The following is a 26,499-nucleotide window of genomic DNA, read 5'->3' on the forward strand; positions in this document are numbered from 1 at the left end:
TTGATATCAGCGACAACAATACAAACATCTCCCAATCAATACCTACTAGGTACTAGTATTCAATTTCTATCCCCTCCATAATTCGGTCTCGCTATCATGATATGCTGCACATTACTCAAATTGTCAACCAAATTTGATTTACGGATGTTCAAGTAACCAAACGATAGAGGCCCGAGATGAATACATATGCCCACCATACATGTATTGAACTCTAACTCAACACGACCCAATAAATTCCAAGGCTCCAAGTTATCATTGACTATCTAGTATTTCTATGAAAATGGGCATCGTACAGTATCTATAGTTTCCCTCTCCTTTCTTTCGTTGTCTCGAGCTCATAATACTGTTTGAAATCATTCAAACAGTCAGGGTTTGCCACAGTGCTACTAATGGTTGCTGGCAGATTTCCAGACGAAACGACCTGTTTAATCAAAGTCTCTATCTTTTTTCCATTGACAGTCATTGGAACTTCCTTGACGCCGATGATGAAGCGAGGGACGTGCTTGCTACTCAACCCTTTGCGGATGGCATCCTTGAGCTCCAAAGCCAGCTGACCGGTGAAGGACTGATCAGATTGCATGACAATGAAGAGAAATACCTCTTCATCGGTATCATGCGGGCGACGTCTTCCAATACACAGCGTGGCCGAAATAACTTTGTTAAATGGCGCAGACTCTGTAATTGAGTAGATATCGGATGATCCGAATCGAATACCCTGTGGATTCAGCACGCCGTCACTAAAATTTTCAGTCAATAAAGAACAATACTTGGAGTCAGAGAGTGTTTCTTGTAAAGCTCACCTCCGACCATGAATTTGCCACCCTTTCGTCAAAGGGTTGTAGCTGGCCCAATCATGTTGAGCCCAGCAATTTTCAAATTTGTCGAAATAGGTTTCCTTGTACTTTGTCCCATTTGTATCTCCCCAGAAAAATACCGGCATGGATGGAAATGGTTGACGACAGATAAATTCACCGTGTTTGCCGGTAGACTTGACCGACTCGCCCGTGATGGGATCTGCAACATCCACATCCTGACCAAGCATAGGCAACTGAATTTCACCAGGATACAACGGCCCAGCTGGGTCAGTTCCAATCCACGAGGTGACCAAGTCTGTGCCACCTGTCACGCTAGTGAGGTGGACACGAGGAGGGAATGCCCTGTAAAACCAGTGATATTGGTCTGCGCCTAGATGAGAACCACCCGTTTGTACCATTCTCAGCGATGAAAGATCAAACTCGTCCTTAGGAATGCATCTGGTCATCTCGAGCTCCTGTAGGTAGCGAGGAGAACATCCCCAATATGAGACACGGTGGTATTCAGCGATCCTCGCCATTCCCTTCGCACTGGGCCATAAAGGCGAGCCGTCGTAAAGAATCAGAGTTGGTCCAACCGATAGGTGACCGATCATGATATTCCAAAGCACCCATGAAGTACTGCTATACTGGAATACAATATCGTCTTCAGTTAAAGAGTTGTGAAGCACAGAGGTCTTTTTGTGCTGTAGTATCACGCTGTGGCTATGCACCAAGCACTTTGGTTGCCCCGTGGTTCCACTGGTATAGAGAATGTAGAGTGGGTGAGAGAACGAAACTCTCTTGAATTCCAGCCCATCCTCTGTTCTTGATTCAGAAAGGAATTCATCAAGACTGGGAAACGCCAGCTCATGCATCCCAGTAATTGGGATCAGGAATACTCGAGGTTTGATCTTCAAAGCTTGCACGATATTGCGAATCTTGTCAACATTGGATCGCATTTTGCCTTTATAGGTCGACTCCCCATCCGCAAGAAGGACTTTAGGCGTAACCTGTTGCAGACGCGATAAACATCCCTGTTGAGCTATGGTCAGAAACTCAAATACCACATGAACAAATGATCGTGTCTTATTCTTACCTCTTCTCCCAAATCCGGCGCAATACTCGTCCAAATGGCGCCAATACTCGCCGTAGCGAGAAAAAGCCCAACCGACCAAACACTAGTGGAGATAATGGCTGCAACTCGATCTCCCTCTCGAACGCCAAGCTGAAGCAGTGCACTTCTCGCTTTGCGTACGTTTTCTCGCAAAAGAGCCCATGTCCACACCTCCCCGTCCAGATCTTGACCTTCGCGAACTCCGATCAGGGCTCTTTTCTTCAAGTCGCGACCGGAAAGTACATTTTCGGCGTAATTGACCTGTGCACCTTGGAAAAACTTAGGAACGTCCTCCATGGGCGTCCTTGCATCGAATGCGGTGGTGATATGAGAGGGCAAAGACGGTATGATTCCAGTGTATTTATGCAGATCGACCCAAAATTCCTGTAGATTTTCCACGGACCACTTGTGTAGTTCTTGAGAAGATTGGAGATTCTGATGGAATTTCCGATTGATATGTGCGCGGTAGATATTCATAGGGATCTCGTCTTGCGGCACGGAAGGCGTCCAGATGGGGCGAGGCTTCGAGACATCGCCCTCGGGCGCAGAATTGGCCATTGTTGCTGACGTGATTTTAAGTAATGATTGGTTTTAAAATCAAGAGATTTGGGAATGGTAAAATTGTTGAGTGGAAACCACTCTCTGCATTAATAGTATGCATCACCGGAAAACGGCACCGGGCAGTATGGGATTCCCCGCATTTTGCGAGTCGCTAGGTCGGATAATAGCTTCAGTAGCCATCCACTAGCAATATGTCCGGTATTTCTCGGTGATCGTCGGTGGGAATCGGTGCGTTTGCTCGGCAAACTAGATGTATCGTCGGCAGACAAAGCGTTAGTGAAGATCGGACCCCGCATATCAGGCCGGAGAAGGGTATAAGACAAGAATGCGAAAGGAAATATGAGCAATACCACCTAAGGGCTTTTGCTTTTTTTGTAACTCGATATGGGAAAGCCACTGTCACACTCTACGGTAGATGGGGGTTTCATCCTCTCGCCTCCTGCTTTAGAAAACCCAGGAACGAACGATCGAGTCTTCCAGCGCATACTTCAATGTACGATCAGCTGTTGCGTGCGTCCTTTTCATACAAGTAGCTAACAGTTTCTTCGTAGGGCATCTCTCCAAAGAGGTTCTCGCACGGATCGCCCCAGAACTGAAATCCTTCGGCTCCGTTGCAATTTCGGACGAAACCAATGCTCTGATCGGAAATGCAGAATCCCAGCCACCATATGTCAAGTCCTACAATGTATGGGGCTCTCGGTATGAAGCAGAAGGCCTGGTTACCGGTAAGGGCTGGAAGGAACTGGGAAAATGGGGCATTAAGCATGGGTAGGTCTGAACGACGAGTAAATGATATTTATACAGCAAGCATACTTATTATCGCGATGAACAGTGTGGTGGGACTTGGCTATGAGGATACGTTTGGTTCATACCGTCGAACCGTTCAGCACGCGTTGTAAGACCGTACCCCTTTCTGCCTCTCTGATGATGTATCCTGATGATATCAATTAGCAACTATTTGTTCTCCGCTTCATCCGCTGCCTACTCCTGTCCAGTCTCAATGACATCAGGCGCTGCGCGTTTAGTCCGAAGCCAACTCCCTGGACTCCCAACTGACCACCCATTTCATGAGCTTTATGCTCGTCTTATTGCTCGGGAAAATAACTGGATCTCTGCACAATGGATGACCGAGCGACCAGGAGGCAGTGATGTTCGCAACAGCGAGACTGTTGCCACGTACTCGCCATTGTCTTCCAAGACCGGTCGCTTCGGCAACATGGAAGAAGGCGACTATCTACTTTCAGGCTTCAAATTCTTCTGCAGCGCAACCGACTGCGACACGGTATTGCTACTAGCAAAGACTGAGTCAGGAGAGCTCTCACTATTCGTGGCACCGACTACTAAATCCGCCAGGGATCCAGCTACCGGAAAAACAAAAAAGATATCCAACGGTATTCGCATCCATCGTCTCAAAACCAAAATGGGCACGAAAGAACTGCCAACAGCAGAGGTCGAGCTTCGCGACGTACGGGCACACCTTATAGGTCCCAAAGATCGCGGTATCGCGACAATTGCGTTATTGTTGAACGTCACTCGCACCCACAACTTCATCACGGCGTTATCGTGTCTTCGTCGTGCTATGGATATCGCAAAGGCCTTTGCCAAATCTCGGACCACGATTGACCAGTCGCTCTGGACCTTCCCCATGCACTTGAATGTGTTGGCGCAACTCGAAGTCAAGCACCGTGGTTGGATGCAGCTTGCCTTTTTCACTTCCTCGCTGTTGGGTTATGTGGACAATGGATTCCCAGAGAATGCGCCTGAGGTATTTTCGGTTCTTGCAAATAATTCCAGGACTGCGAATGTCGTTTTGCGCGCATTTACTTCGACGTCTAAGGCTGTTATATGCAAGTCGGCTACACTGGCTTTCCAGGAGTGCCAGGAAGCAATGGGGGGCGTGGGCTACATCGGTAAGACTGATCACTCCCTCCTTTCTCTTGGGATGATGAGATACTAATATTCAATCTTCAAAGACGAGCCCGATGAACCTGAATTCAACGTGAGCCGCCTATGGCGAGACACCGCGAGCAATAGCGTCTGGGAGGGCACTACCAATGTTCTCGCCAGCGAAACAGTGCGCCATCTGACCAAGGGACAGAACCTAGACCTCTTCGATGAATGGATCAACAATGCCATCGGTCAGGTATCCAACAGTGCCTACCGAGCCACCTTGCAAAATGTATGGCGTCAACTCAAAGATCGCCTGGAATCTGGTCGCGACGAGCGCGCACTGTCTCATGTCCTAGGGGTCGCCCGTCAAATTATTTTTACACTTTCTTGGTTGGTGTGTGGAACTCTTCTCTCTCTGGATTCCCAGCGAGACAATGATAGGGTTGCTCTCGAGGTTGCCAGGAGGTGGGTATTGGAAGGCGAGGGAGTGCCGGGGGAATTTGCTTTCACCGAACTCATCTTCCAAAGATCGGCTACGGCTCAAGATGAAAAGCCAACCGGCCGTGCGCGTACTGAGCTGGATTGCCGTATAGTTTGGAACGTGGATCTCCCGTCGGATGCTTCTTTGGGATACCGGGCAGCCAAGATTTAATGAGCCACATACTAATTGTACTAGTATTAAACCTCGGAAGTCATATTATCAAGTCTACCTAGTTATTGCTAGCACTACTAGTCGTACTAATATTGGTAAAGTCATACTAATATCATGATATCACACTACTACTAGTACTGCTTTAAGTCGAATGTAAACTGGTATCTAGTACGTACTAACACAATTTGATTTCATATCAATTTTTTCACTAGCAAGTTGCCATATACATTTTCCTGTATACAAATGCTCTGGCTGAGGCCCAAGGCTTACAATTTCGAGCTGGCAGTCTGCAAAGAGCGATGACCCGAAGCCCGTTGAGCCGGTAATTCAACACCCCATGCAATTCTGCAGTCCCACTGGAGATGCTTCTCGCCATCCAAATCGCTGCTACGACCGTCCTGGACCGTGACAATGTCATGGAAAACATTGTCCCCAACACCACCTTCTGCGTCCAAAACCCAGCGTCGGGCAATTTCCGTAGTGACGGTATCATTATCGCGCTCCGCATCTAGAGCCAGGAGTGCACCGCACATAATCCAAGCAAGAGTGAACATGTAGCGTCGTGCATCAGCCAGAACAGCCGCAGGCGAACGGCTCTTCGGAGAAAACCTTTTCTGCAGCGCTGACCACGCACTGATCAAAGTAGGCCGGATGCTCTCTGCACGAATCGACCCCAAGATTCGATCAAGCCAAGCAGCGAATATCTCTAGATTGTTTCCCTTGATGAGGAAGCGGACCATTTCACTCGCTAGGACATTTGTAGTTCCTTCCCAGATCGAGTTGACTGCGGTATTTCGGAGAATGCGCGAGATATTGAACTCGGGCTCGTCTGCCTCGTCCATATAACCCACACCACCCATAGCTTCCTGGCATTCCTGGATGCCCAGAACGGACATCTTGCTCACGACAGCCTTTGCCGTGGCGGTTAGGGTGCGAAATACGACATTTGCTTCTTTACCTGGGCGGGGTAAGTGTGCTAGCTCTGAAGGCCGAGAGACCTTATTTTCCACCAGACCCATCACAGCAACGGTGAAAAAGGCGAGGTTCATACCACCGCGGTGCTTGACTTCCAAGTCAGCCAGGAGTCGCAGATGCATAGGGATTAGCCACAGAGGCTCTCCAACGGTCGATCGGGCCTTTGCGAAGCTTTTCGTGATGCTTAGCGCGCGGCGCCAGCCGGATAGAGAGCCGACGAATGTGTGAATGCGAGTCACGTTGAGAAGAGGTGCGATGGTGATGATACCCTGATCGACTTCGCCGACAAGATGGGCCCTCATATCCTTCAACTCTAGCTCGGCGGTTGGCAGCTCTTTCGTGCCAAGCTTATTCTTCAGTCGATGGATTCTCACGCCGTTTGACACCTGACGAGAAACGCCATCCTCTCCGATCACTGTTCGGCGCAGCGGGGCGAGGAATGTACTCAGTTTTCCTGATGGGGTCTTGGCCAAGAGAAGTGCGACATTGGCATCAGTGGCGGAGGAGAAGAACTTGAATCCATTGATCAGGTATTCTCCCTCTCCCAATGCATCCACGCCCGCAGACGTTGCGAGTGGCGAATGCGTCGCCCAGGTCTCGGTATTCTGAACATCGCTTCCTCCAGCTCGTTCGGTCATCCACTGACCTGATGTCCAATGGTCATTTGTTTCCGAGGTGAGCCCTTTGAATACCGTGTGAAATGGGTGGTTTGCGGGCAATTCTTTCAGTCTAGGTGCAAGAATAAAAGCAGCACCGTCGGTCATACTGATCGGGCAGGAATAAAGACCCGACGAGGGGGCATATAGATAGTTCCTAAAGAATAATCAGTTAATATGCGAAGAATTCTCCGTCTTCCTCTGGGGTATTATCATTCTTACAGCGCATATTGTACGGTACGTCTCTCAAGTCCAAAGGCGGGATTGTAACCGGCGGACACTATTTTATTGCGAGCGCCCCAATGGCCCAGCTGCTTCCAGCCCTCAGTTGTCACAAGTCGGTCATAGTCGTATCGTTTACCCCAGACGTTGTGACTTTTGACGTAGGGCTGGTTGCGTTCGGCATCGGCAGTCCACTCACGCACCTGGTCAGAGACAGCTTCGGCACCGAGTTGGGTGAAGTGAGACTCGGTAGATCGTAGTGTGCTCGATGGAAGATACCCTAGCACAAGTCAGGATACGGAACTTCTTTTCAGAATCTAAACAAAACCAAAACCTACATTGCAACGACCGCTGAAGACTGATATCGGACGTGTAGGTGTTATCCAACGCGGCCGGTTGAGTGATGGACCCGCTCTCCGCCGTCGCGGGCTGAGGAGGGGAGGGCATCGTGAGGGAAGTAAGTGGTATAAAGGTTTATTGTCCTGGATTTGAAGATTCTGGGCGGACAAGATATTTAGAATGATGAATTAAAAGGGAAAATCCGGGGTAGAAAGGAGGGGAAACTTGGACTTGAAGGAGGTTGGCACATTCTGGGGTTCAAATGTGCCTCGGCGTTCGGCTGCGACGGCGCTGGGAAGAGTGAACTGATCCACAACATCAACAGTAACAGCCACTCGGCCATGAAGATCTTGGAGATCCTGACAAACTAAAAATCGCCGTAATATCGCCGAACTAATTTATGCAGCAATCAAGATTATGCATCATGGTAGATCAGAGCAGCATCCAAGCTGCGGCCACCCCTTACGCCAGCGATTATACGTACACATTAATGAGCAGAAAGCCTCCCATGTAAATGAAGAAGAAGAGAAAAAGCAGCAGCAGCCCGCGGTGATAATACGCCCAGTCATTCACTTTTCAACCCATACTTCTGTCATGTTTTGTTTTGATCATCAAGCCCCCGACCCATTCACATTTCATGCATGGTATTATATCCAGTCTCCAGCAGACTGCGCGGTCCCCGCGAATCAGAGGTGATGTGCCAGTAGAAAAGTCCACCCAGCTTCGACGAAGTCACAAACCCTGCCTTTTGCTGCACTGTCGCGGGGGTGTCATACGTGACAAATCCGCCATCACCACCAACACAGTATGCGGCCCCAGCTCTTTCATCATATATTTCTTCTGTTCCCGGGCGAGGAAGATCACTATAATCGAAGACGCCGTCCTCTCCACCGTGGCCAGCATAGCGCTGGCCTGGTCCGGTACATCCAAGGAACGAACGCCCGTAGACTGGAACTCCGAGGATAATCTTACGGGAGGGAACGCCCTGCATGAGTACGTAGTCCACCGATGAATATCCGGAAATAGGTGAGCCGTGAAGTTGAGCCTGGTGGTTTGCTTCCGACTCCCAAGGTCCGCAAAAATCATAAGTCATGAGGTTGATCATATCCAAATGTTTCTGCGCAGCACCCAGGTCGATATGGCGCAAGAACCACTGGCTGGCTGGAAGCGCGGTGGCTAGAACATATCGTGGAGCTGGTAACGCTTCTCGCAATTTGGAAAGCAGACGAACGTAATCTTTACCTTCCTTCGAATTCGCAGGATGTTCCCAGTCCACTTTAGTTACAGGTTAGCATTTGAGGTGCTTGCAGCGCCATATTTTCCGAGAAGACAAGGAAGAGGTATGTTAATGGAATGGAGTCAAGACTTACCATCGATGCCGTCCAAGCCATATTGATCAACCAGTTGCCGAGCACTGCGGACAAATGTTTCCAACTTGGTCCGACTGTGAGCAGTAGCAGCAAAGTGCTCACTTCCTTTTCCACCACCGCCGACAGAAAGAATAACGCGCATCTGCGAATACTGTTGTTTTAATTGGACAAAGGCGCGGAGACAGCCCTCGGCTCCATCGACAGCCATCTGCGTGTCAGCCCATTCGTCACTCAACTGTAACTCCGAGTTAGCCAAGAAATTCTTATCATCAGATATGGAGTCAGCACGAAATAGGTGGGTAATCTTACGTAGACTGTGCCATCTTCTTTTACCCTGCAAGGATTCCAGATCGAGGTTAGCGCCCTGGATCGAAGTATAGGATCGGATTGGGGGAAGATTAGACTACCAAGCAAACGCATAGAACACATGAGATACAAACCCCAATCGTAGCGACGAAGGAGGCTGCTTGCGATAGATGCGCCAGTTGGGGTAGTAGGCGGCGTTTGTGTACAGCGGCACCTGGTATGAGGCGGCGTCGGGCGCGGGGTCAACAGGCCGCCGGCGAAAGATGTTGCTGGCTGCAGAGAACATTCCAGAGAGGTTGACAGGAAATGACCTGGAGACGAATGCCGTAATTTGATGGGGGTAAGAATCAAGAGGAAGAGAAGAATTGAAGTGAAAAAAAGAGAAAGAAATTCAGAAAAGAAAAGAAAAGAAAAACAATCCCCCCCAAAACACTTGCAGTTGCCCGTTCAGGAAGGCGTCACGTGTGGCAACTTTTTTATTTGCGGGGGAGAGGATATTGTGTGCATTTTCAAGTTTTACATGGGATTTCTCGGCATTTATTCATTTCAGATCTGATTTGATCTGTGATCTGATCGGAACCAGCGCTCAATTAATCTAGGAATAGCTTGATCATGGCCATAGCGGGGCATTCTCTGCCGGGCCCCCCCTCTTACTCTTACTCACGCGCACACTCTATTTCTCTCATCTGCCACTCTTCCCAGGACCAATCGCCGCCATTGCCGATCCTAGTACTTTCCATTACCAAAGAGCTACCCAAGTACCCGTCTCACCTTGCGGCCAAACCGCACATTGACCTGAAAATCTGGGGGAAGAGAGGCCCTGAGAGCCCAGAACATCGGGCACCGCCCTCTCTTCCCCATATGACGTGGGGTGCCAATCCAGCGCAAAACCCACTCGTCAGCGCCATTGGGCGGCCGCCAATTCGCCCGCTGCATGTATGCATGTATTTAGCGCATGCAGCTGAGCCCCTTGTCTTTGGGGATTCGCGCGGATCAGAACCGATCGACACGCAGGCAACCCTTCCCGCAAACGTGTGAATCTCCTTCCAGCCGCGGATACTGCGTCAAAAAGAGCTGTGTCCAGCAAAGTGCGCCGATCAAGGCTGCGTTTCCTGGAGATGGATAGTCTCGGGCTAGGCCTCCGAACGCCACGCTGCCCCGGTTTTGTTTGCTTATTCCACGCTCAGTCCGCTCGGCGCGACTGCTGGATTGGCCCGCGCTATGTATTATTCAGAGTGAGGCGGTGCGTAGAGGGGTCACTCGGTCGAGTGACCCCCCTATTCCTTTCTCCTTGCTCCACGTCTTCTGATCAGATGGACGAATAAGGTCGATACTGTAGTAATCACATCGCCTTCAAATGCCCGGCGTCTGGAGCTTCCAACCCCCTTTGTTCTTTTGCTGAGGGTGGGGATGCGAACGATGCAAATTCTGAAAACATGACAGCGAATGATATTCCGACCATACTAATCACAACGCTTTCTACCGGGCGCCGTGGCCACCCCGCCCCCTTTCATGAGTATGATAGAGACGGCAACAATGGGGCACAGCTGCCTATCCTTATTCCTCTGCCTAGTTTCACGAGCAGCTGAGTTACTAGGATCATAACAAGCTCCATCAACGTGCATGCAGCTAAATTTCACCGGGCCCGACGGTGGTGGCACATTTCGGTTGACTTTCCAATGGCCCCTTTGCCCCCCAGCGAAGAAGTCCATACTTCCACAGTGGCAATCCATGCCTTGAACGGCAAGCATGGGCTGGGGATTTTGTTTGTCCTCGAGACGAGCCATGGAAGAAGCAGCCAACATGATTTTAGATGGTGACTGCGGCAAATTTGGAGATCAATTGGAATAGACACGCAACTTTGAACAAGTGGCCATACTTTTGTTCTTTGGTCCATATCCATACCTGTTTGGTTCAGGTTACATGACAAGTCTATCCTACCATGGTAATCGTCCATGTACTGAATTATGCGGGAGTCCATATTGGTAGATGGTTAAAGCGTGCAGGTTGAGATGATTGGCGCGAAGAAAACTTTTCCAAACCACTACAATGGCAGAATATGCCACCGTAGATCCATAAGCCTAGTTTGGACCTGGGAGGACTTCCGAGTACTTGGTAGCTGTGAGGTATCGGGTCTCCTACAGATATCAGTCCACCTGATTAACGAGTGATCCAAACTTACGACCAGACGCAACAAATATCTTTTTATTGTTGAAATGATCGGGCCATGGGCATCCTCAGTCGAATAAAATCCATACCTGATCTGCTATTTTCTCAGCGGAGAAATAGACAAATCGATCTAAGTTCTATGCTGACAATTTTGTGGTTGCTGTGGCTCTTAATATGCTTGGTATTCACCGGGTCGGAATGATAGCGTAATCCCAAAACCAAAAGCAGTCCAACCGGCTGGATCATTTCATCTTTCCTACACGCATATCATACTAATCAAAAAAAACGAACTGATCATTATCGGGTTCTTTATGAACAGAGAAAAGAATGTTCGAGCCCGAGGTAATATTTTTGTGGCTACCAAATAAAGCTATATTCATCACTCCCCACCGCAATTTGTAATACAGTGATAGGAGCTCCTAGAGAAATACTTACTTAAAGGCTGTAAAGTCTGCACTCAGTCCACTAATTTTATCCAACAATCCAACAATCCAAAAATACAGCAAATCATCATGTCAGGAGAACTCATTTTCATCACTGGTGCCACGGGCTTCATCGGGAGCGCCACTGCTTTGACCGCGCTCAAGGCGGGGTATCGACTACGCATTTGTTTGCGAAAACCGTCCACAGAACTTGAAACACTATTTTCCGATTACAAGGAGCATATTGAATATGTCACGGTCGCGGATCTCAGCGACGAAAGCGCCTTCAGTGGGAAGCTTGATGGAGCGGACTATGTTTTCCATCTAGCCTCCCCACTGCCTCACGGCACGAACAAGGATACCTACTTTGCTCCCGCAGTCAAAGGTACAACAGCTATTCTCCACGAAGCGGCAAAGGTACCGAGCATCAAGAAGGTGGTCGTCACAGCATCCATGGCTTCTCTGATGCCTCTGGCCGGCGTCCCTGATGGTGGCATCACCAAAGGTCAGCATTCCCACTGTATAGAACTGCTCGAGGGGAAATCAATCTAACACTTATTCAGAGGACAACGATTGGGATCTCAGCGTCGATGAGACTGCGGACTTCAACAATCCCGCCGATCCAGCTGGAACAGCATTCAAACTCTACCATGCGTCCAAGTTACTGGCCAACAACGCTACGTGGGAATTCTGGAGAAACTCAAAGCCCCATTATTCCCTGGTGTCTCTTCATCCATCCTTTGTCCTCGGACACAATCTTGTCCAGACTTCCGCCAAAGATGTCGAAAAGGGATCGAACGCTGGGCTATGGCAGGGCATCATGGGAGGCGTGGCTACCCCGATGGTGACTGGTGTACATATCCAAGATGTTGCAGACGCCCACATCAAAGCCTTGAGTCCCAGTGTTGCAAATGGCTCAAAGTATCTTCTTTCAGGAAACAAAACAAGTTGGAAGGAAATCGCCCAGATTGTGCTTCGTGACTATCCCAACCTAGGAGCGAAGATCACTGTCGATCTGGAAGGAGAGTCTATGGCGATGGACACCAGCAAAGCAGAGAAAGAATTGGATATTAAATGGCGTTCTTTTGAGGAGATTGTTCATGACTTGTTGGATCAGCAACTTGGATTCAGTGAAAACTCGAATTAGGTAGAACTTGACTCGGGAAGTGTGATAAACTTGAAATCGCTATATAGTATTTGCATACCTAGGTAGATGGTTGCGGAATCGTAATACAAATTTGACTTCAGAACAACCGTGGAAATCGAAAATTACGTAGCTCCCAGCGAATTAAGTAGACCCAAGGTCAAATTTCCAGACCTATAAGAACTACCCAAAGAATTAATAATATTTTCCCCGGATACTAGTAGAAGTTTCTAGTTGTCGCCTTTCGAGGCGCTGACCGAGGCGGGTGCAAACCGAACAAACACCGCAATTCTGGAGTTCGGGCAAGTTGCCCAGCTCTTGAGAAACTTGAAATCGCGTGGCTCCATCATCTTCTTTCCATTCACCGTCGCTGCACGCCTTGCTTTACCACTTTCTCCTGGAGAGATCCCAAGGGGCTGTATTTCCCAGAACCACCAATATAACAGGTCCAAAACCATCCTGCAACATCCGGGAATCCGAGACACGACATCCTTGAATCCCCGCAAACACCTCCAGCTCTACAACTCCTCCGAGTTAGAGTTACGATCACATCACATCATGGCAGCAGACGTTCAAAGTACAGCGGCGCAGATTCTATCAGCCGAGCCAACACGCGACCCAAGCTACAACGAATTCACCTTCTCCCCCTTCCTCCGCAAGAGCTTTGGCTTCGGTCTCGCTAGCGATGTCCCCGTTTGCAAGGCCTACGGTGAAGGCCATTGCCCCCTCGGACCAGCCTGTCCAGACCGACACCCTACTCCCTCACGAGTGACAACCTCTACAACGACTGCCTCCGGGCTAGCACCATCCACCACACACGGGTCCCTCGTCTGCAAACATTTCCTGAAGGGGCTATGCAAGAAGGGCGTGAAGTGCGAGTACCTGCACGAGTATAACCTTCGACGCATGCCGGAGTGTCAATCCTTCTCGCGATCTGGATACTGCCCCAACGGCGACGACTGTCTCTACCAGCATGTGCGCGAGGAGGCGCGCCTCCCACCGTGTGAGCACTACGACCGGGGTTTCTGCGAGCTGGGCCCCCTTTGCGCGAAGCGACACGTCCGGCGCCGACTCTGCATGTTCTACCTAGCTGGGTTCTGCCCAGAAGGCAAGGCGTGCGCCAACGCGCATCCGCGGTGGACGGAGAACCTCCCGCGACCGACGATGAAGACGGAGAAAACGGAGGAGGAACTGGAACACGAGCGGGCGTTGATTCGGGAGGAGCAAGAGCGCGAGAAGGAGCGGGAGCGTGAATGGAGGAGTGAACGAGGTCGTGGTGGGGGGTTCATGCGGGGCCGGTATCGTGGTCGAGGAAGGGGATAAGTCGGTGAAGCCACATTTTTCTGCGGTCATGCATTTTGGAACGGTGCCAGAGGTGTTTCCTATTTTGGCTCACAAGCGGGGATGATTTTTCTTTTTTTCCTTCCAACTTTTCTTTCTTTTCTGGGTTGGTGTGTTTTGACTTTTATGTTATTCTGTTTCTGTCAGTCCATCGATTACGATTTGATGGACCTCGAGATACCCATATGATTTATTTACGAGGATCTACATACAATTAATGGAGTACCTCTTTACCAACACACACGCAGCTTCTATCCTAATTTAAGCGGTGGTCCGGACGACTTCTAAAATTGGAGCAACACTAAGGTAGAGAGTGTTTAGTACACAATTATTGTCCACAGTAAGCAGCCAGACTTGCCCCGCCGAAGTCAATTGGTCGGTCCCTGCATGCCACAATTTGGTACTCCGTAATCGCCAGATTGTTGAATGAGATCAGATCTAGACGGGACTGGCGCGGTATTCATCTCTCGGTTCGAATGGTTGAATCGTCCAGCTCGAGTCATGTTCCATGCCATGGGAGTCATGACATCATGGTCTTTCTGCGCACGATATTGGGGCAACTAATTGCGAGAGATGAGCATCCCTCTCTCACTCTGCCTCCTCTCATCTCGCTGATTCCAGACTAAAAAAACGCACTGTTGATTGTAGGCGCATCACTGGCTTGGCAATCAGGGTCCCATTTGTCAGAGATCGGTCAGACTCGACAAAGCTGTCTTCACTAGCGTTACGAGTCCGTGTAAATCCGGGTGGAGACCAGCATATCCGAATAGCCAATCATAAGATGAATTGACCTCTGTCATCGATTACTGATGCTGCTTTGGTGAAGCTTTGCAAGCCATAACTAATCGTTTCTGGCGTGAAGATGGCGTGTACCAGTGGGAGGTTGGGTTTCCCTGTTCTCTTCGGGGTTTCCTATTTAATTCCCCCCTCCCCACTGTAGCATTTGGTCTTTTTTTTCTAATCCTTATCCCCTCCATTCTTCAACTCTATTCATCATGGCTCCCAAGGTTGCTATCGTCTTTGTATGTCTCATCCCACTGCTTCTTCTCAAAGCTCCTCATTAAAGGTAACTAACTTGCCTTCTCTACAGTACTCCCTCTATGGCCACATCGTCAAGCTGGCCGAGGCCGAGAAGAAGGGCATTGAGTCCGCTGGCGGCCAAGTCGACATCTACCAGTATGCTTCCCCTCACTGATGTACATTCACAATGACCCAGCCATTGACCTTCTACCCCTCCCCCTTGCAGGATTGCTGAGACTCTCTCTGATGAGGTCCTGACCAAGATGCACGCCCCGGCCAAGTCTAGCTACCCCATTGCGGAGCCCGATACCCTCCTGCAGTACGATGCCGTCCTCTTCGGTATCCCCACTCGCTACGGTAACTTCCCCGCCCAGTGGAAGACCTTCTGGGACAAGTCCGGAGGTATCTGGGCTACCGGTGGCTACTGGGGCAAGTATGCCGGTCTCTTCATCTCGACCGGTACCCCCGGTGGTGGCCAGGAGTCCACTGCCCTTGCTGCCATGAGCACCCTTACTCACCACGGCTTCCTCTACGTCCCTCTGGGCTACAAGACCACCTTCGCCCAGCTGTCCAACCTCAGCGAGGTTCACGGTGGTAGCCCCTGGGGTGCCGGTACCTTCGCTGGTGCCGATGGTTCCCGCCAGCCCAGCGCTCTCGAGCTCGAGATCGCTGAGGCTCAGGGCAAGGCCTTCTACGAGACCGTCGCCAAGGTCAACCACCAGTGACTGCATGGTAGTTCCGAGTCGAAGCCCGAGGACTCGGCTCCTGCAGCTGGCGCAGCTGCTCCGACACAGAAGTCGCAGGAGCCCGCTCAGCAACAGGAGACTGGCCAGAAATCCAAGAAGGAGAAGGACAGCGAAGGACCGTGTGGTTTGCCTAAGAAGTGTACCATCCAGTGATGGGGGTATTCGGCTTGGCTCGGCTTTCCTTTAACCTGTTTCTTTTCCTTGCGGATTCCTGCGGCGTTCTCGCGGCGTTTCGATATTTCATGATTGATATGATGGGTTCCTGATTGTCCTCCTAGAGGACCTACTTAAATGAAATCTTAATAGATGCAGAATACAAATTCCTCGTCTAATAAAGTCACAAATTCTATCGTAAACCAAATACCTTGCTGAGCACATGATTCTTTTTTGATTGTGATCTTCTACTATACTTGAATTTGAAAACAAATAAAGACCATGGATATTACTTATCTAGTTACTCCCTTCGACTAGGTTCTATAAGGTACTGTGAATGGTAATAACATTACCAATCAAACACACTTGGAGTGTTTTATTCCGCTTGGGCGGATTGTCACCGCCTTACCGTCTGACAATACCGCCCGCCTGTGACGTGCCTCGTAGGAAGCTCCGACGCCGCCAGCTTCACCACATCTCCGCTCTCTTTTCTTCGCGCCATGCTTTGTTGGTGATCATCGACTTAACACCTTCAAATAATCATCCCACTACGTTTATCTCGGCTTATTGTCTCTGATAGCGCCCGCCATGGCGTCGCGACCAATTCTCCTACGCTTTGAGAGTCGGAACGGCCAGTTTCGATTCACCGTCAACCCGGAGGACTCATTTCCTTCGCTCCAAGAAAAGGTAAAGACAAAAATGACTGATCTCTGAGCTGCGCTGTTTCAAGAAGACCCCAAATCCTGGGATCTGAAGGCTCATACGAGATTCCATGTAGATTGTCGAACATTTGCCGTCAAATACCGAACCGACTTCCATCACTCTGTCGAACAAGCCGATAGGCACCGGCGGAGAGGAACGAGAGCTCGAGGCTCTGAAGGGGGTCGCGATCAGTCAAGTTGGCCTGAAGTATGTACAGCGAGTGGGGATTGTAATCCTATCGGGCGTGACTGACCAGTATGAACAAGACATGGAGACAAGCTCTTCATTGGGTATCAAGAGCGTACTGCCCACCAGAATGGCCCGTCTAACGGCATCACACCTCCTACCGGCGAACGTCGATTAAATGGCTCCGCTGCCCCCAAAGAAGAGACCATCCCAATTCGCCCACAACCAACTTCTCCTACAACAAATATCAAGAACCCGTGGGATGTGGTTAAACAGTCGCCGCTAGATGATCTGCTGGATAAGAAAGATGGCAAGATTAAGCGCAACCAAGACCAGAAGATGTGCAGGCATGGACCTCGCGGCATGTGCGACTATTGCATGCCGTTGGAACCTTACGACAAGAATTATATGGCCGAAAAGAAGATCAAGCACCTTTCATTCCACTCCTACTTGCGAAAGATCAATGCCGCTACCAACAAACCCGAGGCCGGGAGCTCTTTCATGCCACCACTCAGTGAGCCTTTTTACCGCGTACGGAGTGACTGCCCGTCTGGACACCCACAATGGCCCGAGGGAATTTGCACCAAGTGTCAGCCGAGCGCAATTAGTCTGCAACCCCAAGAATACCGTATGGTTGACCACGTCGAATTCTCCTCTCCCGACTTGATCAACTCGCTCTTGGACTTCTGGCGAAAATCCGGCGCTCAACGTCTGGGATTCCTTTACGGAACTTATGAGGAGTACACCGAAGTTCCCCTGGGCGTCAAGGCTGTCGTCCAGGCAATCTACGAACCTCCGCAGGTCGGAGAGGTGGATGGTGTTACTCTGCATGAATGGCAGAATGAAAAAGAGGTAGATGAAGTCGCTCGTCTCTGTGGTCTACAGAAAGTCGGAGTGATCTTCACTGATCTCCTCGATGCAGGTCAAGGGGATGGTTCCGTGGTTTGCAAGCGACACATAGATTCCTACTACCTATCTTCGCTGGAGATTGCGTTCGCCTCGCGCTTACAGGCCCAGAACCCCAAGGCCACCAAATGGAGCCGCACAGGACGATTCGGTTCTGACTTCGTCACATGTGTGCTCAGCGGCGACGACACAGGCGCCATTGCCGTGAGCTCATACCAAGCCACAGTGTCGGCAGTGGAGATGACTCGAGCCAATATCACCGAACCATCCGCAGAGCCCTCCGTTATGCTGGTGCAATCAGAAGACGACGACGATGAAGGTAGCAAGACACGGTACATTCCAGAGGTATTTTACCGCCGCATCAACGAATATGGCGCAAGCGTACAAGAAAATGCCAAACCAAGCTTCCCCGTCGATTTCCTGCTGGTCACACTTACACACGGTTTCCCCACCGAGTCATCACCCCTTTTCACCAATAGTCGTTTCCCCATCGAAAACCGCGAGGCCATCGGCGAGAGCCAGGAACTACGTCACATCGCCCAGAAGCTCATGTCGCCGAGCGACCCCAACAAGGCCATCGAGGGCGTTTCCGACTTCCACCTCCTCTGTTTCTTGCACGGACTTTCGACTTTTAGCAAGGTTAGTCGAGCTCTTGCAACATTCTCTTCCCGGCGATTCTCTTGAAGTCAGTATCCCAATTAACATAACACAATAACAGGACGAGGAGGCCCTTCTTTGCCGAGTCGCAAGAACACACGCCGCGGCCGATGGAATGCAGCTGTTGAATACGTCTGGCTGGGCAACATTGATGACGATCCTTCAGGAGAGTGGTGAGCGGCCCCCTAAGCGCCCCTGGCCCACTGCGGTCGAATCTTTTCGTTCGGATTCCCCTAGTGGGAAGCGGCGGTATCCCTCCCCCGCTCCCCTTCTTTCCCGCTCTATGTCTCCCAAGTCCGACAGTGATCAGCTTGCTAAGAGGTTTAAGGGAGCTAGTCTAGATTGATTGGCTTTTCATCCCGTCCGTCGCTCGGTTGATCTTGTGCATACACGCCCATTTCTTTTTTCCTTTCGATATCCTCCGCCGAATCCCGCCACCTACCATTGGGAACTATTCGATACAAATCCCGTTCGCATAATCCTTACTCTAGTCCAGCTCGGCATGGAATGGACCTTCGATAGCGTTGGGAGTCAATGGGCTGTGGTGTTATGCATCATGGGAGACGTGATGGGCAGGCGGACTTTCTCTTTCTAGCATTGTCATTGGGGGTTTGATGAAGAGTTGCGATTTGCTTTTCTGGTTTGGCATGGCGTGGCCAAACCATCATTATGGATGAAAGCGGGTACATGAATTTTTTTTAAGGCATAAAGATGAGGTTCAATTATTTCAATACTAGTGAGACGATGACTACTTCAAACAGCAAGCACGACAGTGTGATCAAAATGGATTGAAAAATTCCGATAATGAAAAGTGTGTAGATCCCGAAAGCAATCATGTAGCAGTTCGATGGAAATTATGTGTTGGTGCAGAAAGTCACCGAATATCCAACAAGATCAAATTAATTGTAAAAAAGTAGATGGTATTTGAAGATCAAGGCATGCTTTGATCGCGTGCTTCGTATGTCAGATCAACCCTGAACTCCATGAATCATAAATGGAATCATTAAACTCGTCAAATAGAAAACAAGGACGGAGCAGACGAAAGGGATCATTTGTGTGCCCGACTAGCTTCGACAATTTCTCTCAAGCGCTTCTCCAATACTTGCCGGCCTTGACCACTGGTCCACACCTCATGGGGTGCGTCATGAACCACATCCCAAGAGACAAGCTTATTGGTAATGTGAGAAAGATCCTCCTGACGCTCAGCCCAAACAGGATCCCTTTTCACCTTCTCACCAGAACTGACAACAACCAGCGGAGTCTCTCCCATCTGAATATGACGAGCAGATTGAACCTCAGCCGCAGTCATGGTAACAGCAACTAGATTCTCCTGCAGCTTTGCCTTGATAAACTTGCCTGTTTGATAAGCAGATCTTCCAATGACTCTATCTTCTCTGGTCCGACCGCGAATAATAGCGCCCGCAAGACGATCAAGTCCCAAGGGCGAGACGACACCACGAAGCCAAAGCATAAATCCCCGGCCCGGTCGACCGATCGAATCGAGATATGCTTCGTGCAAAGGGTCGATCAGGAAAATACCGCTCACCTCGAGCAAATGCCGGCTGGAAAATAGACGAGAGTAGAGACTGCCGACTCCAGCAGAAACAACGACCCAGGGCCCGGTTTCATCGGCCAGAGCCAGTGCTTCGGACAGAACATCTACCGACATTCCTGCGGAATGGGGAGATGGTGCATTCTCTGACCATCCCAGTCCTGGCCGATCCCAGTAGCAATATCGACTGATGATGCCGCTTTGGTACGCGTCATCGATAAATGGTTGGAGGCTATGCTCGACAGGACCGCCACCACCCTCGAGTAATATGGTGGGCTGGTCCGGATCTTCAACTGTACGATTACCAACACAGTTGAGATGAACATTATATGTACCCCCGTAGACGCTATAGAGCTGTCCCTGGGGCACCAGTGATGCATCGCGGGCACGCAGAATTAGGGTAGCGGTGAAGAGGACGACAACAAGACCCATAACGATCAAGAAGATCATTTCGCATAGCACGGCGAGCCATTCACGCAGCGATCGTCGAGTTTCTTCGCGCCCGGTCAAACGTTCTTCTTCCTCGCGCTTGCCCCACGTAACAGTTCTGTTCTGCACGACTTGATATAAAGAGATCACCGTGGCCCAGACAACGGAAGCGATTCCCACGCCGCCTTCTTCCCGACGGATATGTGGAACGGAAACGATAATGATCATGTTGACCAAGAGGAGGAGGGAAAGGACAAGACCCCAGATGGTCTTCTGCTTAGAAGGCACCGTAAAGAACAGCAGACCAAGCACGAGGTATCCAACGGCGAGAGTTGTGTAGGAGAATGCGAAGAAACCCGATCCGCGGGTGTGTATCAGCGGCGGAGTAACGAATATTGACACCAAGAGGAAAGTCCACCAGACAAAGCTGATACCAAGGGCGATGAGGGATAGGGCTCGCAGGGCGCGCACGCTCCATAAGTTGTAGGGGGAGACCTGGGAATCTTAGCTTTTTCTCTTCCTACCGTTTCTGCAGAGCAATACATACCGCGGGATCATCTGGACTCAGGTAATTATGACTGTCCTCCCGTGGGAGTAGGCGCGTCTGTTCGGTAGGTTCCTGGTGGCGAGCTCGGATTTGTTCATCATCGTCATTGTCATCGTGGTCCTGCGACTGTTGTCGATCAGGTTCGCCTCTTTTCGCGCCCCATAGGGAGACCATTCTCGCTGATAGACTGCGATATGACTTGAGGAATATAAGAGGAGGAAACGCTAGTAGAAAGAAAGAAAGAGAGAAAAGAAGCCAGCCATCCTTGCCAAATGTACAAATTCATGGAACCGAACGAACTAGGAACGAACGATGATCGGCGCGATAAGATATGACGTCATGCACTTGACCCCGGAACCGGGGTACCAGCTCCATGGTAACACTAACTATACCAGACCTACTGGATTTAAATTATCGAATATCTAGGTAATTCTTGTGTCAGGGAAGACGGTGGAAGTGAAGATTTCAGGATATCTTGGACTAACCCCTTTTTGTCCGTTAACTTATTCTCTAGGCGCAAGATCTCGAGCTATGTGTATTCCTTTTTTCTGATTTTAGTCGGGGGAGGGGTTACGTTATGCATCCTAGCTCTTGCGTTGTCTTCCCAATAGGTTTGTAGGCAACCCCACGTATGCGTACGTAACACTGAGTCTGGAAGTAGTAGCTGATGACATTTTGAGGGACCTGCCCGTAGCTAGTGAGATAACCGGGAAGGTATCCGATGTGATACCGACAAGGTTTGCTCAATATGCGGGTTTTATTAACCTTCGACCGAATAGACTCTTTGGTTTTCTCCTACCTCTCCAGGCGGTCGTGGAACGAACTTTTCTGATCCGTCCCACTTGGGGACTATTACAGATGGTAAACGAAGCTTGGACTTCATATCAGTAGTGAAGATCGCCCGGCTCCTTCTTTAGCCTATCCACGGCGTAATCCTGCACATTTGATTTGCGGTATTCAGATCGAAGATCCGATCTTCATCTCTGTCAAGGTCATCAGCGGGCGATGCGCGGGACCCGCGAAGACCAGTGGACAGTGCTCAAGATGCATTTTCATACGAGGGCGGAGACTTCGAGCTCCGTAATACGTAATTTAGCTCCGCGAACGAACGCCAGCTGCCCTTTTTTTTTTATCATCTGCATGGATCCTCCATAATGAGTCCTCGTGATCAAGACCAGGGCTAAGATTAACCCATCTTGTTCGGGCCAAGGCGATCTTAGAATCAATTCCGAGGATTTATATCTGAGAACCTGACGCGCATTGAGGACAAGTATAAGTAAATTTTGTGTCTTACCCACTGGCATCTTTTATTTTGACCAGACCAAATCTTCCAAGCTCGCTTGAAAGTTGAGTGTGGGGACAGGTCTGAAAATATTTTATAGGAAACCACTGGCACCAATATTCCTTTCTGATATCTTCCCACGTCTCAAGTATTATTATATCCCGTATCCAAACATAAAGGCCGAGAGGCTCAGGGCATATTTGTGCTTCTCTTGAGAATAGTGTGGGAAATTCCGCCAAAGAACATCTCCAAGCACCGACGTGATCTGGCATATTTCGGGCCGGATCAAGATAGTTGCGGAATTGTTTGTATGAAAAAGATTCAGTACCAATACCAGACATTGTACTATCATAGTAGTATCTCCTCATTGCGAGCCTAAGCTGATGAATAGAAAGGCGGCTTCCGGGATACTCAAAATTAACATGGGTTCTCATACTCATTGCTGGATTATCATTCTGTTTACATCCTTTATTGTCGCTTGGAAGTCTGGAGGTTTTCTTATGGACTAATCCACTGAGACCAAAACCTTCAGATCCATCATACTGATGTAACTTATTACAAACGTGACAAGCAAATTACCCTGGCAGATCTCTCTCTAGTCGATGTAGAAGTGAAACCTCAGCTCCTCTGAGAGACGATCTATGATATGCCTGAGGGAGCTCATGGGGCTGGTGATTGCAGAGGGACAAGTATGTTTGATCAACAGGTAAAAGCAGGTCATCTATTTCCAGTATGAGCTCTAGTGGAAGGCCAGGTAGTGTAGCGATATGATATATTTTAGGAGATATCATAGAGGATGGGTGTGTGATGCAGTAGGACCTGGAGGGCTCGATGCAAGATTTGAGATTTTGCATAAACAATCCTTAGGATCGTGTTCACGCTTGAAAAGCGAAGATGGCTGTAAGAAAGAAAAAGATAGGAAAAGAAAGAATGGTCTCTACCGGCTCACTGAATACATAAATGACGTCGAAATGCTATCAGTACTCTTATGGAATGAATGTGGACAAAGCTTGATTTGAACGCAAAATCCACCAGTGGGCCCAGGGACCATGTCATATTATAGATTTTAATGGAGGTTTCTGATCAGATCCCGAGGTCCGTTTAATCCTAATCCCTTACTCCAGGTGGCTACAGTTCCACCTGTATTCCAAATTGATAGACACCTTGGAAACGAACCAAGAAAGGTTGCTGATTAAACAAGTGTAGGTAATTTCAAGGCTGTCACCCACGGTTGCCTTTCAAGACCCCACCGCACATAGACCTTCCTATAGTAGTCCCCGACTCGTAGTCTCCTCTCATCTGAGTCTTCCAAGGCTCTTACCTTACCTTCCATCCTCCTTTCATCGCCCCTTCTCTCATCACCCTTGGTCTATTCTACAAATTGCCATATTGTCTCAGCTTTGAGGTTCATTTTTTGCAGTCAGAAGTATCATGTCAGCTATGAGGTTTCATTCTTCGCGGGCCTCAGTCTCCTCATTTCAGTTCCCGTCATTCGCGGCCAAATCTCTGAATATATCAGGTAACAAGGAGGTCCGAACTGGCAAAGGGAGTCATCCAAGCGCAAGTCATCTAGGAAGCCCAAATCACCAACTGAGTCACATCGACTGGAACCCTATAACCCGTCTTCGTATTCGCGAGACTTTGACACCTCTCTGCCCTGGTTGATAGATGACGAAGCTCTTCTCCAAGGCCACACACTAGCACATGATGGGGCAAGTGACCTCACTTCTATTGTATTGCTGGCTGAGTACAGAATAGATCCATCTTCAAGCTACATTGGTAGGTACGGATCGGAGTAGGTACGTATCGGGGTAGGCATCAGGCTAGGTACTTAGCTAGCTTTCTTCAATTGATTCAGGTATTACACCTACATACCAGGCCCCACGGAAAGTGCCTATATATAGTAGTAATAGACCTTCACTTTTCCTTGATGAGCCTCTTGACGGGAGCCTCAAAGGAAGCTATGTCCGAATGCCCCAGATTGTTGCAGATTATATCTTCGTGCTAACTTGAATTTTTGGAGGGAAGAAACTTGAAGAGAATTACAGGATCTAATGGCAATGGCATGTATGTCCCTCTTAGTCAGCGGAGGGTCTCTACATCCACAACAAATCACAGCAATGTCCGTGTGTTAATGCACATTGTCTTTATATACAACATTTGGGGGGGCAACTTGAAGAGAGTGTGAGCGGAGAACACCGAGTGAGCGGATGAGCCAACCTGAACTTACCATCTCTGATCTCCGAACTCCCGCACATTTGACATTAACATTGATCGCCCTTCACTTTGCCCCTCCATCAACGGATCTGCTCTGTCCCCACCCACCCGCAACGCAACCCCATGAGCGAGTTCCAGAAATCTTTCGCCAAGTCAAAACTGGCCAAGCTACCTGCAGAGGCTCCGATGTTCGACGCAATCGGTAACCCCGAAGGAATTCGAGAGGAGGATGCCTCATCCGCATCCTCCGTGTCCTCCACGGGTACCCTCATGCCATCGCCCACACGACATCTCTATTCCCGAACCAGCTCAAGGTTGTCCGCCTCTGCCCACGCGAGAGACTTTCGCAGTATACAATATATGAAAAAAAATTAACCATCTTCTAGCAACTCCCAATCATCGACTTGGTCGGACTTTTTCGCCCAGGAGCTGTTCCTTCCCGAGCAGCTCGACCAGATTAACATCACCCATCATGTCTACCTAACACCCCCAACGGGATCAGGGCCTCTCTTTGTCCTGCAACATGGCGCAGGCTCTTCCGGAATGACCTTTGCATCTTGTATCAGCGAGATGCAGAAAATCCTTCCCAAGGCCGGATTTCTCTCCCTCGATGCGAGAGGTCACGGACAAACAACGATGACATCACATTCAAATCCCCTCGAGACCGAAAACCCATCTCTCGCCGCGGCAGCTCATGCTGAATCGGGCAGTCAGGTCGAGCTCGATCTGAGTCTTGGAACGTTAAGCCGAGACCTTCTATTCGTCATTCAGCAGACGCAAGCGAAGATGGGCTGGGAGAATTTGCCCGACATCGTTCTCGTAGGGCATAGTCTTGGGGGCGCGATTATCACGGACCTAGCAAAGCAAGGCGGACTAGGCAACAAATTGCTAGCCTATGCTGTCCTTGATGTTGTTGAGGGTAAACCCACCCGTAACCATGGACCTGATGATTTATTTCTAACAAAATCAACAGGTTCCGCCCTGGACGCCCTCCAAAGTATGGAAATGTACCTTTCTACGCGCCCAATCCGATTCGTTTCATTAGGATCCGGAATCGAATGGCAGTATGCAATCGTCCAACTCGCTTAATTATAAAACATCAGTACTAATCAATTTGCTAGCAACCGTTCTCGTATAATTCGCAATTCAGCCTCGGCACGGGCATCAGTTCCGTCCTTGATATACGAAGAAAACGATCCCACCGATCCCACCCGCCCATGGGTATGGCGCACCGACCTAACTGCAACGAAACCCTTTTGGGAAAATTGGTTCATCGGTCTCAGTCGGAAATTTCTCGATTCCCGAGGTGGAAAGTTGTTACTACTAGCTGGAACGGATCGATTGGATAAAGAATTGATTATCGGACAGATGCAAGGTATGGTTTCTTCACTAATTTGTGCTATTCTTGGCCCAGTTTCAAGCTTGCTAATTAAGCTGGCTTTGCGGGAATTTAGGTAAATATCAACTTCAGGTCTTTCCCGAGGCGGGCCATTTCCTTCATGAAGACCAGCCGGCCAGGACGGCTCAAGTGTTGGTGGACTTTTATAAGCGGAATGATCGTAGTGCGCTGGTACTTCCGCCAAAGGTGGCAGATATGCAGGCAGCCGCTGCTATGAACAAGAGTGACGGCACACCTCAAAAGCACGGGGTGTTGAAATAAACCTTGGAAGCTCAGATCTCTTGTGGGTGAGAGTGCCCTAAAATGAGGATCCATGGATATTTATATCATAAACGGTGATCAGGTGAAACCAATACATGGCTACTCTAGGCATCAACTTGAAGATAGTTGTTCACCACTACTCCGGGTTTTGGGATGTCCAACAGTCCTACTAGTACGAGCAACCGGTGTAGAAGATCATCATATCAAATTTGATAAATCTGAGACAAGACTCGACATACCAATCCAGAGATACGAGAGATTTGGGGCACGACGCGGAGGGAATGGATTCCCTCAAAATGAAACAAAAAAGTTAAAAGTTAAATGCAGCCATCCCTCAACTCCAGAGATCAGTATTCCGACCCCAAACGCCATCATTTAATTTCCATCCAAGAACAATGACATCGAAAGTTTATGGAATGAAGTTAGAAATGTTTGAAGAAAAAACCAGGGGTATTTGCGCCGTTGATGATAAGTAAGTAGCCCGATC

General features: G+C 49.4%; 10 protein-coding genes across 10 annotated transcripts; 6 read left to right on the forward strand and 4 right to left on the reverse strand.

Moving 5' to 3' along the window:
- Positions 1-298: 298 nt before the first annotated feature.
- On the reverse strand, positions 299-2,466 carry N7533_002123 (uncharacterized protein; the record flags this gene model as incomplete). Its single annotated transcript, XM_057098773.1, has 3 exons — positions 299-737; positions 801-1,828; positions 1,891-2,466. The coding sequence occupies 3 exons, from the start codon at positions 2,464-2,466 to the stop codon at positions 299-301; spliced, it is 2,043 nt and encodes a 680-aa protein (XP_056963909.1).
- A 387-nt stretch (positions 2,467-2,853) lies between these two features.
- On the forward strand, positions 2,854-5,011 carry N7533_002124 (uncharacterized protein; the record flags this gene model as incomplete). The annotated part of the gene is made up of 5 exons (XM_057098774.1): positions 2,854-2,962; positions 3,021-3,237; positions 3,302-3,364; positions 3,421-4,379; positions 4,443-5,011. The coding sequence occupies 5 exons, from the start codon at positions 2,854-2,856 to the stop codon at positions 5,009-5,011; spliced, it is 1,917 nt and encodes a 638-aa protein (XP_056963910.1).
- Positions 5,012-5,277: 266 nt separating this feature from the next.
- Positions 5,278-7,311, reverse strand: N7533_002125 (putative acyl-CoA dehydrogenase; the record flags this gene model as incomplete). Its single annotated transcript, XM_057098775.1, has 3 exons — positions 5,278-6,799; positions 6,865-7,144; positions 7,203-7,311. 3 exons carry the CDS (start codon positions 7,309-7,311, stop codon positions 5,278-5,280), a joined length of 1,911 nt encoding a protein of 636 aa, XP_056963911.1.
- A 520-nt stretch (positions 7,312-7,831) lies between these two features.
- On the reverse strand, positions 7,832-9,165 carry N7533_002126 (glycoside hydrolase family 18 protein; the record flags this gene model as incomplete). Its single annotated transcript, XM_057098776.1, has 4 exons — positions 7,832-8,478; positions 8,574-8,808; positions 8,883-8,907; positions 8,981-9,165. 4 exons carry the CDS (start codon positions 9,163-9,165, stop codon positions 7,832-7,834), a joined length of 1,092 nt encoding a protein of 363 aa, XP_056963912.1.
- A 2,395-nt stretch (positions 9,166-11,560) lies between these two features.
- On the forward strand, positions 11,561-12,617 carry N7533_002127 (ketoreductase sphI; the record flags this gene model as incomplete). The annotated part of the gene is made up of 2 exons (XM_057098777.1): positions 11,561-11,975; positions 12,034-12,617. 2 exons carry the CDS (start codon positions 11,561-11,563, stop codon positions 12,615-12,617), a joined length of 999 nt encoding a protein of 332 aa, XP_056963913.1.
- Positions 12,618-13,172: 555 nt separating this feature from the next.
- Positions 13,173-13,937, forward strand: yth1 (cleavage polyadenylation factor RNA-binding subunit YTH1; the record flags this gene model as incomplete). The annotated part of the gene is made up of 1 exon (XM_057098778.1): positions 13,173-13,937. One exon carries the CDS (start codon positions 13,173-13,175, stop codon positions 13,935-13,937), a length of 765 nt encoding a protein of 254 aa, XP_056963914.1.
- A 1,013-nt stretch (positions 13,938-14,950) lies between these two features.
- On the forward strand, positions 14,951-15,874 carry pst2 (putative NADH-quinone oxidoreductase Pst2; the record flags this gene model as incomplete). The annotated part of the gene is given in 4 exon segments (XM_057098779.1): positions 14,951-14,977; positions 15,046-15,131; positions 15,202-15,696; positions 15,712-15,874. 4 exon segments carry the CDS (start codon positions 14,951-14,953, stop codon positions 15,872-15,874), a joined length of 771 nt encoding a protein of 256 aa, XP_056963915.1.
- Positions 15,875-16,462: 588 nt separating this feature from the next.
- On the forward strand, positions 16,463-18,671 carry npl4 (nuclear protein localization protein 4; the record flags this gene model as incomplete). Its single annotated transcript, XM_057098780.1, has 4 exons — positions 16,463-16,561; positions 16,653-16,783; positions 16,843-18,307; positions 18,387-18,671. The coding sequence occupies 4 exons, from the start codon at positions 16,463-16,465 to the stop codon at positions 18,669-18,671; spliced, it is 1,980 nt and encodes a 659-aa protein (XP_056963916.1).
- Positions 18,672-19,373: 702 nt separating this feature from the next.
- N7533_002131 (DUF2417 domain-containing alpha/beta hydrolase) lies at positions 19,374-21,027 on the reverse strand (the record flags this gene model as incomplete). The annotated part of the gene is made up of 2 exons (XM_057098781.1): positions 19,374-20,801; positions 20,854-21,027. 2 exons carry the CDS (start codon positions 21,025-21,027, stop codon positions 19,374-19,376), a joined length of 1,602 nt encoding a protein of 533 aa, XP_056963917.1.
- Positions 21,028-24,475: 3,448 nt separating this feature from the next.
- ppe1 (putative ribosomal protein/carboxylic ester hydrolase (Ppe1)) lies at positions 24,476-26,012 on the forward strand (the record flags this gene model as incomplete). The annotated part of the gene is made up of 5 exons (XM_057098782.1): positions 24,476-24,666; positions 24,739-25,271; positions 25,326-25,416; positions 25,474-25,727; positions 25,807-26,012. The coding sequence occupies 5 exons, from the start codon at positions 24,476-24,478 to the stop codon at positions 26,010-26,012; spliced, it is 1,275 nt and encodes a 424-aa protein (XP_056963918.1).
- Between the last annotated feature and the right edge of the window lie 487 nt (positions 26,013-26,499).

Source organism: Penicillium manginii, assembly GCF_028828005.1.
Source record: "Penicillium manginii strain IBT 31320 chromosome Unknown utg000002l:1.0-5564898.0:1.0-5567710.0, whole genome shotgun sequence".
Taxonomy (NCBI): domain Eukaryota; kingdom Fungi; phylum Ascomycota; class Eurotiomycetes; order Eurotiales; family Aspergillaceae; genus Penicillium; species Penicillium manginii.